This window comes from Cyrtonyx montezumae, unplaced genomic scaffold (assembly GCF_038088225.1).
Source record: "Cyrtonyx montezumae isolate F1298 unplaced genomic scaffold, pur_monq_1.0 scaffold_16, whole genome shotgun sequence".
Lineage (NCBI taxonomy): Eukaryota > Metazoa > Chordata > Aves > Galliformes > Odontophoridae > Cyrtonyx > Cyrtonyx montezumae.
Genome location: NW_027071892.1, coordinates 603,179 through 618,267, shown reverse-complemented (window position 1 = coordinate 618,267; position 15,089 = coordinate 603,179). Strand labels below are relative to the sequence as shown.

At 40.8% G+C, this 15,089-nt stretch overlaps 1 protein-coding gene across 21 annotated transcripts in view; it reads right to left on the bottom strand.

The window, feature by feature from the left end:
- Window positions 1-15,089, bottom strand: part of MAPK8IP3 (mitogen-activated protein kinase 8 interacting protein 3) — an 82,307-nt gene that overhangs the window by 19,690 nt on the left and 47,528 nt on the right. For 11 of the 21 annotated variants that reach the window (XM_065732270.1, XM_065732251.1, XM_065732253.1 and 8 more), the window contains 12 exons: window positions 11,856-11,913; window positions 10,765-10,917; window positions 8,718-8,799; window positions 6,920-7,071; window positions 6,250-6,306; window positions 5,635-5,805; window positions 4,883-5,009; window positions 4,215-4,310; window positions 2,899-3,060; window positions 1,816-1,981; window positions 1,183-1,368; window positions 394-580 (listed from right to left, as the gene is read on the bottom strand). In XM_065732270.1, coding sequence (XP_065588342.1) covers window positions 394-580; window positions 1,183-1,368; window positions 1,816-1,981; window positions 2,899-3,060; window positions 4,215-4,310; window positions 4,883-5,009; window positions 5,635-5,805; window positions 6,250-6,306; window positions 6,920-7,071; window positions 8,718-8,799; window positions 10,765-10,917; window positions 11,856-11,913 — 1,597 coding nt within the window. The remainder of the gene's footprint in view (window positions 1-393; window positions 581-1,182; window positions 1,369-1,815; window positions 1,982-2,898; window positions 3,061-4,214; window positions 4,311-4,882; window positions 5,010-5,634; window positions 5,806-6,249; window positions 6,307-6,919; window positions 7,072-8,717; window positions 8,800-10,764; window positions 10,918-11,855; window positions 11,914-15,089) is intronic. The other 10 variants (XM_065732254.1, XM_065732259.1, XM_065732269.1 and 7 more) reach the window with 5 other exon arrangements.

Here is a 15,089-nt window from a genome sequence, read left to right as displayed (position 1 = left end):
ATTTATCTTAATAATTCTGGGGCACTGACTATGTCTCATCAACTTTAAGCACTTCAGAGTTACTAATGGAATAAACAAATGATCACTTTCACACACGGATCAAAAAGTCCCTTTGTTAAGAACACTAAGTGCACGTATATTTTGAAAGATCTGTCTCAATACCACGTCTAAATTATCATCAAGAGATCAAATAATTGCTGACACAATCTTCTGCTGCCTGAACCATACTTATTTTATTTCCTCCTACCCTCATCATTTTATCTTTAATACTGTTTGGACACAAAACTGAAAGAATTTTGGACACTATCAGAAGATGATGCTTGCTCTCTTAAAGAGCTTATGAAGACAGAACTGGTTGTAACTGAAGGGACACACTGGCCCCAGATAGCCTACCTGTTCTGCTGAAGAGGTGCCTGTACAGGGACTGAGTCTGTAAACACGTGCTCTGTGAGGGGTCCAGGCCGGACTTGAACAGGCTCTGTCTCACTTGTACCATTCTCTGGCACCTCTGTAGCTTCTGTTGCCTCTTCTGTAGACTGAGATTGGTTGATCTTCCCATTGCAGACAGCAGCCATTTCACCTAAGAGACAAAGAATAGTGTGGGATGTACAAAGGGCAGGGGGACTGAGCTGAAAGCTAGCTAGAAAGAAATCAGGTCTTAATTTCTTTCACTTTCCTTATTTATAAATTAGAGTCAAAACCAAAGACTACATCACAAACAGAAGCTCCTCCAGAGTGCTGCTCTGAGAGAGAAATAGAGGCATTTTTCCAGTGAGGTACCACCTGAAACTAACAGAATATCAGCAGTTCTCCGAGGCTACCCACATTAGTGGGTAACCAGTAGTATGTAATCAGCAAGAGCACTACATCTTCATACAGGCTTACATGACTTGAAGACATGGCTGAGAGGAGAAAGCAATTAAAACAGAAGGAGATTTAAGAGGGCTAACATCGCCTGCTCAAAATATTCTGCTATATTAGCCCCACAACTAGGTTGTGGATCACTCAGAAAAGGATGGCTCTAAAGGGAAAAGTACCAAGCAGTCCTTGGATTTCACGTTAAGAAACTTCTTTGAAATCTCTGAATTAGTTAAGTCAGAACAGGAGTATGCAGCTGTAAGACCAGATCACATGGAACTAGCTATTACTGACTGACGTTAGTTTTTATATTCCAAAACTCACTCTGTCCCTTGTCCAGAACAGGTGTGTCACCACGCGAGGAACAGTTGCTTCGTGGCACATTGCAGCGGGTTGCACAGCCCACCAGAGTGATTCCTGCCAAGACACCATCTGTTCCAGACGATTCATCAGAATTTACATCTCCCTCCAGAAAGATCTCTCCTGGAGGATAGTCACTCTCACTGGCCGCTGAAGGGCAAAAAACAGATTCTCCCATAAATCTAGCAGTCACCGCCAAATCTACATGTCCCAGTAGTCCTGAGGTCACCATATGGTTGGATGCTGATGCTAAGGGTTCACTACCCCCACAGAGGAACCACAGCATCAGCCAGTATTGTGGCAAATCCCTTTATTCCTAGTGTCAGCAACTAGGCCACCTACAGAGCCCTCCCAGATGTGGGCAAGCCTCATTCTTCCTCCCAAGAGACATCCTTTGCATGCTGAAGAAATCACTTACTAAATGTTCAGAAGTGAAGATTCCACTTAAAAAAAGGCAAGCTCTGGAGTTAAGGCTGTGAGGAACAATTACAGAATGCAGCAGCTTCCGAAGACTAATTCTGATGTGAGGATGCTATATTTGTCACTCCTTAGCTGAGCAGCTGGTGACCCTGCGCGGACCACAGGGATCCTACTTACCAGGGATGCTGGAGATGCAGAGCACATGAGCATTGCAGGCAGTGAACTGGTCCACCACTGTGCCAGGCTGATTGGCATCAATGATTACAACTTTACTTGTTGACAGTGTACTGGTGAGGATCCAGACACGACTAGATGTGGCATCCATTTCATGGAGCTCCTTTGCCTTCAGGAGAGCAAACACACAAGCAGAATCAGAGCTCCCCTCAGATCAGACCAAGCATATTGTCTTGCTTGGCAACATTTGTGCATACATGAATCACAATATCAGTTCCAAAGACCCCACTCTCTTCCCAGCTGATGCAACAGTAGTAATGCAAATTTTCTTCACATTGCTGCACTTATATCTGTAAGAGTGGCCAAAAGATCCTAGGACCAGGGGAACTCAGTCATTAATTTCTGAGATATCTGACTAATATCCCTGAACATTCACTTCAGACAGAACGCCATGAAGCTGGGATGCACTGAAGCTGTCTGTATAAGCAGGCTGATCACAGACAGTGCGAGACAGCTGTAAAAAAATCCACAAACAAGGAAGGATAAAATGTTGTACCATCTGTATATATATATGTACTCCATAGGTGGGTCTTAAAAAACCCCTTAGAACAACATTTAAAAAAACAAGAGTTGTAATAAATCCCAAGAACTTCAATTTATGAACTTCAATTTATGAACTTATAGACTTTGCTACATCTATGTTCTTCTTAAAGCATTTTCTGCTGTTTGGCTTTGTGTGGTTTTCTTTTTAATTAATAGAGATGAAGACTCTATAGTCTTCCTAGCAACCTCAATAGTCCTTTTCAATCATTATTTAAAATGTTTTCAAAATTCCAAACGTTTCAAAAACCAACATTGGAAAATTGTACCCGACATGATTTATTCCAAATTTCTAAGAGTTCATGCATAAGAGAGCCCCACCAACCTTCCCCAAACAGACAATACCTCTGAAAGACTACAGCAGTAATGACAGTAGAAGACTTCACCCAGAGCATTACATAGCATAGTGCGAAGAGAGAGGGAGTGTAAGAGATAGAATGAGAAATAACACTGGTAAAAATAATAATAGTAGCAAAAAAATCTGACCTTTTTCTTTTCAGGAGATGTATTGTTACTTTTGCTGTTCTCACCCTCCACTTCCCGATCACAAGTGAGAGGATCCTGCCCAGGATCCAGTTTCTGCCCATTCCCAGCCTCCTGCTCCAAAGGTCTCCATCCCATGAGATTCACTCCAGCAGCACACCACAGCTAAACAACAAATGGAATCCTAAGCATACTGTGTACAATACCAAAAACCTATAACACTGAGGTAGAAACAATAGATCTTGTTGATTTCTGCTATGAGACCCAGTCAGACTAAGTGGTGAGAAGAAAAAACATCTCTGAAACCTCACAAAAATCATTATGATTTTTAACAGATGTGACTATTGTTTAAAAGAAACAGATATAAGAAATCAGGTACATAACTGAAAACAAGCTTCTGAAATGTCCTCTGTCTGACTCTGGTGTTCCTAAGGCAGTGTAGCAAAGCAAGCAGGATATGGCAGTTGTTTCTAACTAGGCGGGTACTCAGTCAAAGTGGACAGTGAGTACTTGGTTGAGGATGCACAGACAGTGCACTTCTGGTCCCTAGTTCTCCTTCCTATCCCTGTGAACTTGCTTCCTCACATATCTGTTAGCCCAAAATCACTGCCTGTCTGATCACAGAGATCTGTTCAGGGAACTAAAACTAGTAGAAGAAATATACTGAACGGAATACCAAAAACAGTAAATAGCATAAAAATGTTCTTACAGTTTTGGCAACACAATGAAGTCTAAACATCAGCTCTACATTTTGGTGAATGACCAACTGCTTATTTGGAAACAACTGGTTACAGCAGATAAACGTGCTACTTACAGAAAGAGGGTCATTTATTCTCATCTGAGATTCTACTGAGAATATTCAAGTATTTATAGATAAAGCTTCCCAGAAGACACCCCTTGATAATTTTGGCCTGTTGCTAGTGATTCCTGATCAATGGTGGAACTCAAAGGAAGAGCGATGTTTAACCTGCTACTTTTCATGGATTTTTACACTGCTTTATATTATATCTGTAAGAGACTTATCAAAAGCCTTATTTAGAAGTATTAAATCACATGTTGTTGATATTATGAAAGAGATGCCTCAAAAAACCAAAAACTGTAAGACAAATTTGGATGTGGAACTGTGGATCAGCTGATATTACGTATGAGAGGTATTTTTCCCCACATATACTAGAAACTACTATTTCCAAAAAAGAATCAGAAGATAGAATTGGGAATGAAAAAAATGCAGATTGTCATAGAAATTGTATACTTAGCAAATAAATTCTGTTTATTCCATGCCCCTTTCTGTACTGGAAAGGTACACAGTGGAAACATACCTTCATAGTTGGGTCCTTCTCTACAAGTGGGCGACAATATACAGGCACAGGAACATTTTTCATGCGAGTATCTTCCTGACCACCATTGGGGCTCAGCTGTGGAGAATAGAAAACAAAAAAGACAGTACCAGGGCATAAACACCAGGCCATGACAACAGAGCTCTAACCAACATGGCAGAGCCAAGCCTTTTAGCCTCAGGGCTGGTTGCCAACAACAGTTGCTGTTTCAAGGGCAGCAAATGAGGCTGATGACCTTTTTTGTTTGTTTTACTGATGAGGAGAATGAGGAACAAACAGCACTGCATTTGGCTTTTAAACTAAGCAACTAGTAGAGTTCTCGTAAATAAAACAGCTGATATTGAAACTCAATTATAATAATGAAGGAAATGAAAATAAGGATTCGACTTTGGACAAAGAGTGGATGCTGTAGTTCTAGGCTAGGATCTTTCAGTATCTTCAAAAGGAAAAATACTCTCCTGTTGACTTTGGTGGAGACACAGAAAAAATCCATTTATTATGTGCTTTCAATTATCATGCAGAAAATGCCATGCACATGATACCACAACTGGAATACTTAAAAATTATGGCTAAGGTTACCAGTGGGAGAGCCACATTTTCACTAAGAGGGATGAAGTCTACTTCTCTGCTTCTCTGGGGATGGCACCTACCTGCTTGTACTTGGCCGGGAGACTCCAGCCGCAAGCCTGCAACCTCCCATCATCGTTCCGCACGTGCTCCCGGACCTGGCGGTACTGCTCCCGCTTCTGCTCACGGCGTGCTGAGGATGTGCAGTCACTGAGGAGAGAAGTAACAGCATTATTTCTCAGTCTGGGGTTAAAAACACAGGCAGAAGGTTAATGGACTGTTGTCCCTTAACAGGGAGAGGAAATTCAGGCAAAGAGTCTAAGAGTACAAGGCAGTATTAGTCCATCTTTGCACAAGGAGAAAAGGAGATAAAGGAAATGAGAGAAAAATGGTTTTGAAGCAGACAGACCTAGGCAACCCTAATCTCCTATTTCTTGTTACCTGAATGATGCAACAGGCGAAACCATTATCACCTCCACTTCAGTCTTCCATGAGCCCATCAGACACAGCATCAATCTTTCATATGAATAGCTCTGAGATTCTATCAATTTTTGCTTAGCTGTTACAGTTTCCCGACCTAATAGCTGGATGAGGAATGCATTTTGATTTCTTCCCTCCTTCATTATTTTCAACTATTTTTCTGTCCGTTTTAAACTTTGCTGACAGGGAAAATATGCACTAATTGTTGTTGAAACTGCTGGTTTCAACACAATGAATTCAGTTTTGGCAAAGGTAAGATGAAATACCGGTCTGCTCTAAGGAGGTGTTTTAATATAAACAATGGTTGTCTGAGTATCAGTTTTTGACCTGGCTTGGAACACAGCACTTAACTCACTCTTCAGGGAAGAACTCCAGGGTGCGGCTGCCAGAGGAGATCTGGCACATGGTGTGACTGCGTCGCTGGCTGAACCCTGCTGTGGTTGGAGACTTGTAGTGGATGTTCACAGATGGGTAGGTCCTCTTAGCTGGAGGGGGACTTGAAGAAGAACTGAACAGACGGCTAAAGCTAGGGACAGGAAAATGCCAAGAAATATGAGAAAAGGAGCCTGGGGACAACACATACTATAGACACACAACAGGGGTGCCAATAGATGCCTTAAGTCATTCATGAAAACTGACTTTCTTCTGTTTGTTCAACATAATGTGTTTTTAGTTTTCAAAAACATGTACCTTCTGAAAAACCTCCTTTATTAGAACTGATTATGAGGGTACATATGTTTCCATTCCAAGGCAAGCAGAACCCCTGTCAGCCTGTAAAGCAAACTAAGAGGGATGCTCTGATTTGATTTTAATTTCATTAAGGACAAAGAAAGCAAAACCGTTCACCTCATAAAAGTTTCAATTGTCTTCTCATTAATGTGAGAGTTAAGAGTCTACTAAGCTGCTTATAAAGTAGAACTGGCAACATTTCCCCTTTTCTTCATCTAACACAGACCACCAAAGAACTTACAACTGCCAAATGGTAGACTTCTTCTTCTCTTGGACGGAAGGGTGCTCACGGGAAGCTCTAAGGACAAATACAAAACAATCAATTTAATTTTAACACCTTTTACCAAATTTTCTGCCAACCAGCAGGCCATATGCATCAAGGAAGGAATGTCACAACTCAGAATTCAATATTTCAAAATACACAGCAAATGACATGCAGTCATTTTAATGAAAGCACACTAAATTGCTTTATACTTCAGAGTTAACAGGAAGTGCTCTGTTAAGTGCTTTATCAACCCCCTTCTACAGTATCACCACCACAGTACCAGTTTGGTAATAATAAGCTCTAATCCTAACACAAGCCCCAGCATTACAGTCATTTTAAGCCACGGCCAAAGGAACTCTATTAATAACTAGAAGCAAACCTTTTTCCTATAGCATCACTGAGCTTAATTAGCACACAAGAAACTAGCAAGAGAAACAACTGTCCAGCACCTCCAAAAAATGGTAACTCTTAATTTGCAGCCCAGGTTCAGGAATATGACAGAAAGGATTAGGTATGAGAAGAATCTAGTTTGGAAAACATTCAGCACATTTCTCCTTTCTTGTTCTTACAATTAAGGCTAAAAGGAAAAGGTCCAGCATGACCAGGCTCTGTCCTTAATGGGAGTTGCACCAATATCCATCCTCACCTGATCATCTCAGTCCACCTGACAGCCTCCTGGAGCTCCATCAACCTCTCTTTGTATTGATTGCGCTCCATCAGAACCCGGGCCATTTCTACACGGGTGAAGCGCCGGCGCTGAGCAATGGGAATGTTGTCCTGCAGAGGGGAGGAGCACTGCTTCAGCCAACAAAAATGGAAGGGGATTGATGTTAGTACAGGGCAAGTCAGGAGACAGAAAGACATACTGGTTAGTGCTCTTCCTTCTCTGCTTGACTACACCTCCCCCTCACCTTTCCCATGTGAGGCATTCCAGACAAATGATCTCCAAACTACAGCCCATGGACATCTGGGTGTTCTGAAAACCCAGGGAAAGTAGAACTAGAACCACCACCAAATTGAAGAACCTACCAGGGAATACTGCCACTAAAGTGCTTTGGTAATCTGCAAGAGGTTTTGAGAACTGACAGTGGTCCATCGCTCCATAAAGTTTGGAAAACAAAGTTTTAGTGAAAAACATTCTTCAGCAAATTCAGTGACAAGCAGCAGAGAACAGAAGATAATGTTATCTCTTATCTCCTCACTCTAGAGTGCTAGGAGGATGGTTTTCTGTTAGCATGCACTGGTAAAGGCACAGGGCACACACAACTAAAGAATGGCCTTCTCTTGGTGATAAAATTTGTCTTCTCAATGAAGGCAAACATCGCTTCATAATTTCACAAGCAGAACCTGAAAATTTTCCTATCTACCTATGTTCTCAACAGAGTAATTTCACCTCAATTAAGTCAGGAGAATTAGTCTAGAATTGAACTTAGTTCTATACTTTTTACAAAGGAAGAATACAATAATATTAAAAAGAAATGCATCTAATCTATCTTCAAAGCCAGGTTGGACAGGGCCCTGGGCAACCTAACAAGTGGTTGGCAAGCTCAAGGAGGTTGGAACTAGACAATCTTTAACATCCCTTCCAACCAAACCCATTACACCATTCTATGATTCTGATTTCCTACCCCGGCAGGAGACATTTACAGATGATAACACTCTTACTCTCTGGTTTGCTTTATTTTTGACTACTGTGCACTTTGCTGTAGAGCCTCAAACTCAGCCAAAACTGGAAGACAGTACCTGAGACTTCTCTGCCTGTACTCTGTAATAGGCAGTACTGGCTTACATAAAAGTAAACAGGAGAAAAACAACACTGCAAGATTAGAGCTGACAGAACTATGAAAAGAAGGCAATTACTACTAAAAAGCTGTCTGTAAAACCTGTTCCACTGCACAAAGTCCTCACTGTTTACAGCTTCACTGCCAACATGAGACTAGCACTTCTGGTAAAGCCTGAGTATCACTAGACCCTGTGTGAGGTACACCATACACTAAGCTACTGTCATTCAAAACTGAGGAAAATCAGGTAAAATGGAAAGATGGTGAGCTGAGCACTGCACAGACACTGGTGTTTTGAAACCATGCTGTGCACTGCATTGTCACTCTGTCAGCTGCTGATCTCTGCTAAACCAAAGTTTGCAAGTTACATGCAAAGATAATGGCAAAGGAACAACTTGCAGTTCAGCAGCTTTGTTGTCATCGTTAACAAAGAAATGTTCAAGAAACATTTAGATGTTGTGCTAAGGGACATGGTTTAGTGGGGTAACATCGGTGGTACGTGGCTGGTTGGACTGGGCGATCTTGGAAGTCTTTCCCAACCTTGGTGATTCTATGATTCTATGACATACAGATCAGTCTGCATCTCAAGAATCTTATGTCAAGTATTACAGAATAAGTATATAAACCCCTTTTCCCCACAGGCATTTTAGTAATGTAATATACCAATTCTGTACAGAGATAGCTGCTTACATCCTCCACCTCTTCTTTGGGTTCTCGTCGGGCAACAATTGCTTCAGATTTCACTCTAGGAAACAGGAAGAAATGCATCAAACCAGCACGTGATAGTGTGACTGCAACTGGTGGGCTGTATGAGAGGGCTCTGGGGGATATCTGGTTGCATCAGAAAGAAACCATTTTCCAACTGTGAGTGACACAAACAAATTATAAGGTACTTCTGTGATATTTTTCCTCAGTCTTGCAGCATGTTGCTGGAATCAGCTCCACTGACAATCACCCCCTCTCTTTGGAACACGTATTTAAGCACCAGGCCCCAAAATACTGACCACTGGGACACATCTTTTTGGAGCCATAATTTATATTCAAATGTTTTTGAGATCTTAACCACATAGAAATCGAGCCATTATCAGCAACTAATGCTGGCTGAAGTTATTCTGGTCTGCTCTTCTCAATGCGGTAAAAAAGCCTCTAATATGAAGGACAGTTTGCCATCACAGCAAAGAAATGAACTCCAAATACACATAAATACAAATTTACAGTATTTATCTGAATGCTTTTAATTTTTTTAGCCTCATACTGAGGGCCAGTCCCATTTGAATTTATTTCCTAGTAAAGCATACTGGACAGTTAAAAGTCCATGTCCATAACATATTTTATGTATTACATAACACATTAGGAGACTCAAAAAGTCATTTTCAAAAAATTAGATCTACTTCCACTGCTGGTGAAGCTAAAGAAACCAGACTGTGTTGTTTTAGAAACTCTGTGCTCGAGAATTTCAAAAGAAAGGAGGCAACCTTCCAGATTCGAGATGCAAAATAAACACTGTCTTCTGAATCTCACTGTCACAAATGCATTTTAACTAGTTGTATCAGCTGTACTATGTAGCTTGGAGACCAATGGGGCTGCACACCTTTATGGAAGTGAAAGCTTCACAGGCTTGTAGGCATTCAGGTTTAGGTTTCTCTAATAATAAGAAATGGGATCTGTCCAAATGCCACCTGCACAAAGCTCTAGAATTCTTGCTTCCTCTTCTTAGACTTAATGAGAACATTGAGACAATTAACAATACTGACATTTAAATACCGTTTCTGAGAATCTGCACTTGTTCTCTCATTAAATGAATGGGCATTCATGCCTTTCAGCATAATCTTGGCTACCAACAGGATCTAGCTCCTGACAGTTTTCTTCAAAACTACTGTTTCAGAAATTCCTTTGTTGTTTGTTTGTAATTGCAAACTGAAATGCTGAAAGCTTCACTCTGGTGAGCTTAGATTTGCAATCACTGTGATGGAATCCTAACACTGGGGAGGAAAAATCTGTAAGTTTTCTAGGTTCAGTAATTCATTTCAAAACAAGAAAAACAATCTAAAAACACAAGAAATATTTGTTATGGTTTTGTGGTTTTGATGGCGGTATTCCACATCAGAACATCATGTTGGGAGTTAAAAGAGTTAATGCTCTGGTGGGGAGCGGAAGAGGGGTGGAGCTCCGGACTGGACACCAGCCGCTCCCTGATGTGGTTTCTCTTGGCCTGTCATGGAGATAAAGCATGTGTACTTCCTCTGCAGTTTTACTAATGTAAGATCTCAGATTTTGGATACTTCTTGTCTCTCCCAGTTTGTTTGATTTTGTTAAATTTAGTAAAATTACCGTTCCTCCTCAAATTGTTGCTGTTTTTTTTTTTTAAGACTTATCTGTTATCTGCACACCCTTCCCTTTCTCTTTCCTGCCCCTCCCCCCCCCCCCTCCCCCCCCCAAGAGTGCACTGCTCTGCTCAGGCAGCTGCAGTTTTTTTGTTTGTTTTTTTTTTTTCCTTGTGTCCTTGTCACGGATAACACTGTGACAATATTTCAGCCACATACTATCAGCTATGAAACACTCTGTAAGCTACCTCTGAATTCTAACACTAATGTCCACAAATGAAATGTGAAAAAAGCTGACTGACACAAATTTCTCTCTCAGGTCCTGTCACAGAGGCTGTGAATTCAATACTCAGCTTCTCCCAGCTCCCTGCTTGGGAATCACTTGCCTTTTCAGCTCTTCCTCCAGTTCCTTGACTCTGGTTTCCATTTTGGCTTTGGCTTGCTTTGTTGCCTCAAGCTCTCCCTTCAGCACTTCTTGCTCTCCAGACAACTGGTCCACCTTGGCAATCAAATCATTCTTCACAACGTTCAAAGCATTTCTTAAAGGTGTGAAAGGGACAATAAGCAAAAATGCCCAAAACCAGAAGCTGTCTGTAAGAGAGACCTGAAACTAAACTAACAGGCACTACATGGAAACTTGAAACGAGCATACTGAGATAAGTCAGGCTATAGACATGAAAAAGCACATCTTGACAACAAAGAGGTGCAGAAGAACATAACTGATCAAGATGAGGTCTGTCCAGGTCTGAATTCTGACTAACAGACAAACTTTAGGTGCTTCATAAAAGATGTAGAAAGCGCACACAAGACAACAGCTGCAAGAGATTAAAATCTATTATAAGAGGATTAAGATCTGAAACATATCTTTCAGAACCTATATTATTTGCAGTTGTTGACTGCTGGAGATGATGATGACATTCTTAAGCAACCAGTTCTGAAGAATCACCTTAAAATCTTTAAAATAAGCAGCTTCCCATTCCAATAAGTTCTTCAGCTACCACTCTTAGGATTACTTTTCCTTCCTCTTCACAGCTGCTTAGATTCTAGCTTGCCAGCCTTTCCCAAAGGACTTGCAAATTACATTGCCTTGCTCTTCTTTATCAGCTATCAAATCTTCGAAAATTCTTCTCAATAGAAATACAAGTTTATTTCCAAATAGCAAACCTTGCAAACAAAAACTTCAAAATGCAGTGTCCTCACAGACACAGGCCCATCTAGACTCCTGCTGAAATTAATGAAAGAAAAGCTTGCCACTGATTTCAGGCAGGATCAGACCCTACAGCACATGCCCCATTTGGAAAATCGCTCAGGAAAGGATTTTCTCTTCCACAATTTCAAAGCATAACATGTATTCAAGAGACCCTGCCAGATACACCAGCAAGCAATATTGAGGCTGGAGTTCTAGTCACAACCTTCTTTATGACAATATCTCGCTTATAACCAGGCAGGCAGTTCAGAGCACAGAACAGTTTCTTACTTGGTCTCCAGTAGCTGTGAGTTCTCCAGCAGCAGATTGCCTACTTCTTTACCCATTCCTGAAAACAAAACAAAAACAAACAAAAAAAAAGGTCAGGCGGTTTTCATCTGCTCGCCTTGGAATATGGAGCTTGGGTGGCACTGACTCATGCTTGAGGAAAATAAATCAGTTTTGTTAGGCTTCCCTACAGCCAGATTAATCTACTTGAAAGGCTTCCTGTTACCAGCTCTTCACCGTGGCAATACTAAAAGGACTTGAAGTTGTCCAGTGCTCTACTTGAACAGTTCTTTCACAGGGATTTACAGTTTGAAATCTCAGGACCATGACTTAAGGACCACTCCCAAAAAAGCACCTAGATCAGACATACTGCACTTTGGACAAGAATGCATGGGGGCTGCAGCACAAGGGTCAGGTTGCATGCACTTTGAAAGATTTGGAGTTAAGTGTAAAGACTGAATTTAGTAAAAACAATCTGAAAGGAATTTAGGGACCAAACCCACAACCGGACTGCTTCCTGCTGCCAGGGTCTTACTGGATGTACTTCTATTTTTCAACGAGATATAAAGGCTACCTGAGAATCTAAGACAAAGAGACCTCTTTCTTTAAGGGACAGTGCTGAGTGTTGCAGCTTGCTACTCAACACAAGCCCAGGGCACGAAAAGGCATCATAACCATCCGTGTCTGTGCTGAAGTGCTCCTCATCCTGTCCTCTGAACTACCTATCCCTTTACAGAAAAAACATCAACATTTTTATAATTGTTATTTACTGACTGATATTCACAATAAAATAAACACAAAACAAACTTTAAGTTAATGGAAGTTAGAGAAACATGGTAGCATACAAGTGAGAACACATCACAGCACTCCACATAACAAATGCTCTTCCCACAGTTAGATGGCATGAAGTTCTGATGGCAAAAGCAAATTCCCAGCAGGAAGGAATAACAAGCAGCATTTTCAAATTTTTTTAATCAGTAGACAGATAATTAACAACTTTGATGTTTCAGGCAATGTATCCTTGGTGTTTCAAGGAATACTGCGAACAAAAACATGAAAACTGAAGTGTATTTTGGCTTGGTTAAGTGAATGAGCTATAGCCCTTTCTTCTGTTCCGAAAACGTAGACATCACAATACAGATATCTGTTTATTAAATACTTCTCTTGTATCTTTTGAATAATTCTACAAGTGACTAAACAAGTATTTAACTAGTAAAATGGCATGAGGACACTGAGTGCTGAGGGGCATCATCATCCTCATGCTTGTTTTTTTTTGTTATTGGTGGGGTGGTCACTAACCGATTTTCTTCTCATCCATGGATTAGAAATCACTCTTGAGTCTGTCTCTGGGAGAGAAAGGAACCCTGGTGAAGAGGGTCAGCTATTATCCCAGAACTACCTAATTAGTGTGTGACTCAGCCCCAGTCTGATGCTTTAGCAAGTGGGAGGTCTTGAAGGTCTGGTCTTGCGATGAAGAAATGGATGAACCCATCCCATTGTGTAAGATACTAGGAGATAATCTCATACAAGTTGTAATGACAAAGCTCTAATTCATGGAGAAAGCAAAATGGCACTGTAGAGTGACTAAAAGGAGAATTCTTTACTCCTTGTGGTGCAGAACAAAGGAGAGAGCCATTAATCACTGCGCACCTCCCACAGTCAGGCAAGAAGCGTGAAACATCAAAGTGGATAATCAACTACACCAAGGAAAATAAGAGAATCCCTAAATCACAACTATGGACCAGCTGCATCCTGTTTCTTGGAGAGGTGATAACACCATCATACATAGAAGAAACAAACAAACAAACAAACAAAAAAAACAAGGTAATGCAAGACATACTGGGGGATGTTGAGTGAATGAAAATAAAATAAAATAAAATAAAATAAAATAAAATAAAATAAAATAAAAGCATGGTTAAAAAAGAAGAGGTAAAAAAAAAAAGAAAAAAAGGAAAAAGGCCTTCGCCTTACCAAAGAAATCATCCCGTACTATGAGAGCCATCCCATACGAGAAAGGGAACAGAAAGATAGGGGGACAAAGGGGAAAAAAGGAAGAGAAAAAAGCAGCCATTAAGTACCAATCTGTAAATAGCAAACAGAGCAGCTCATCAGCTTGTGCAAACATGTGTGGTGCCAGTATACATGATGCTCAGCATAAACTAGTATCCACCTTGATCAGTTGCACCTAATGAAGACTTATGCCCGAGAGTTCAGGACAAGCTTAAGATGAGCTTATCTTTTCCTTCCATCTTCATCTCTTAACCTGGACTAAACATCTTTGGGCTTCCCAACCCCACCATAAAGGCAATTCAACAGACATAATTAATAGAGTGAAGGAAGGGCAGGGGTGGGAGAAAAAACAAAAGGGGAGGGATATCAGAACTGTTACCTAGCCTTTTTGCACAGGCCTAAATCCACTTTGTTACTGAGATAAATTCCAGTGCAACTTCAGTGAGAGAAAAGACTATGAAAAAGTGGCTTACGGTAACAGAGTACAAACAATCTTGAACTAAAAGAAAGGATGACACCATTACTTCTTACTTTTTCTAACCTTAGAGACCCAACATTACAAGGTGTTGGGTAAAGGAACGTGACAGAGCTCATCGCTGTACAGTATTGTGCTACAGATTTTGTGTCATATCTGTCTAAGTCACCTGTCCTTATTACAGGTGAAACTTAATCCAGTTGGCACAGAAATCAAGAGAGATTTCCTTGATTTCACCTGAATTTTAAATCAGTGTCCAACTGCATTCTATATAAAGGTGAAAACTCTGCAATTTAGGGCCTGCTGACCTTCACATGGCAAGACCATGACATGAAAGGCCACAGAGGTAGCACTTCAAATTCCTACCAAAAAGACAAAACTTAAAAAAAAAAAACGAAAACCAACAACAACAAACTGTGGCTCTGCCACTCTCCTCTCTAGAATAAAGTCTTTAAAGTCTTTATTTTTACTGTAGCTGTGGCAGAAGGGGGTCTGTATGCACTGAGTTTCTTAAAAAAAGGCATTCTGTACCCTGGAGCAAAGGAAAGGTGCAGTGTCATTTTCTCAAGACCTTGAGAGACAAGACAGTGTAATACACAGGAGCAAACTTGCAGAAAGCTACACAAAAAGCAGATCAAATCACAGCAAACACATGAAGAAAAAGCAAACTGCTCAGGGACCCGCCAGTGCAAGGAACCAAGCAAGACAAAGGAGGGAGAAAGTCAGCAAAGCCAGCCATGATTGGACAAGAG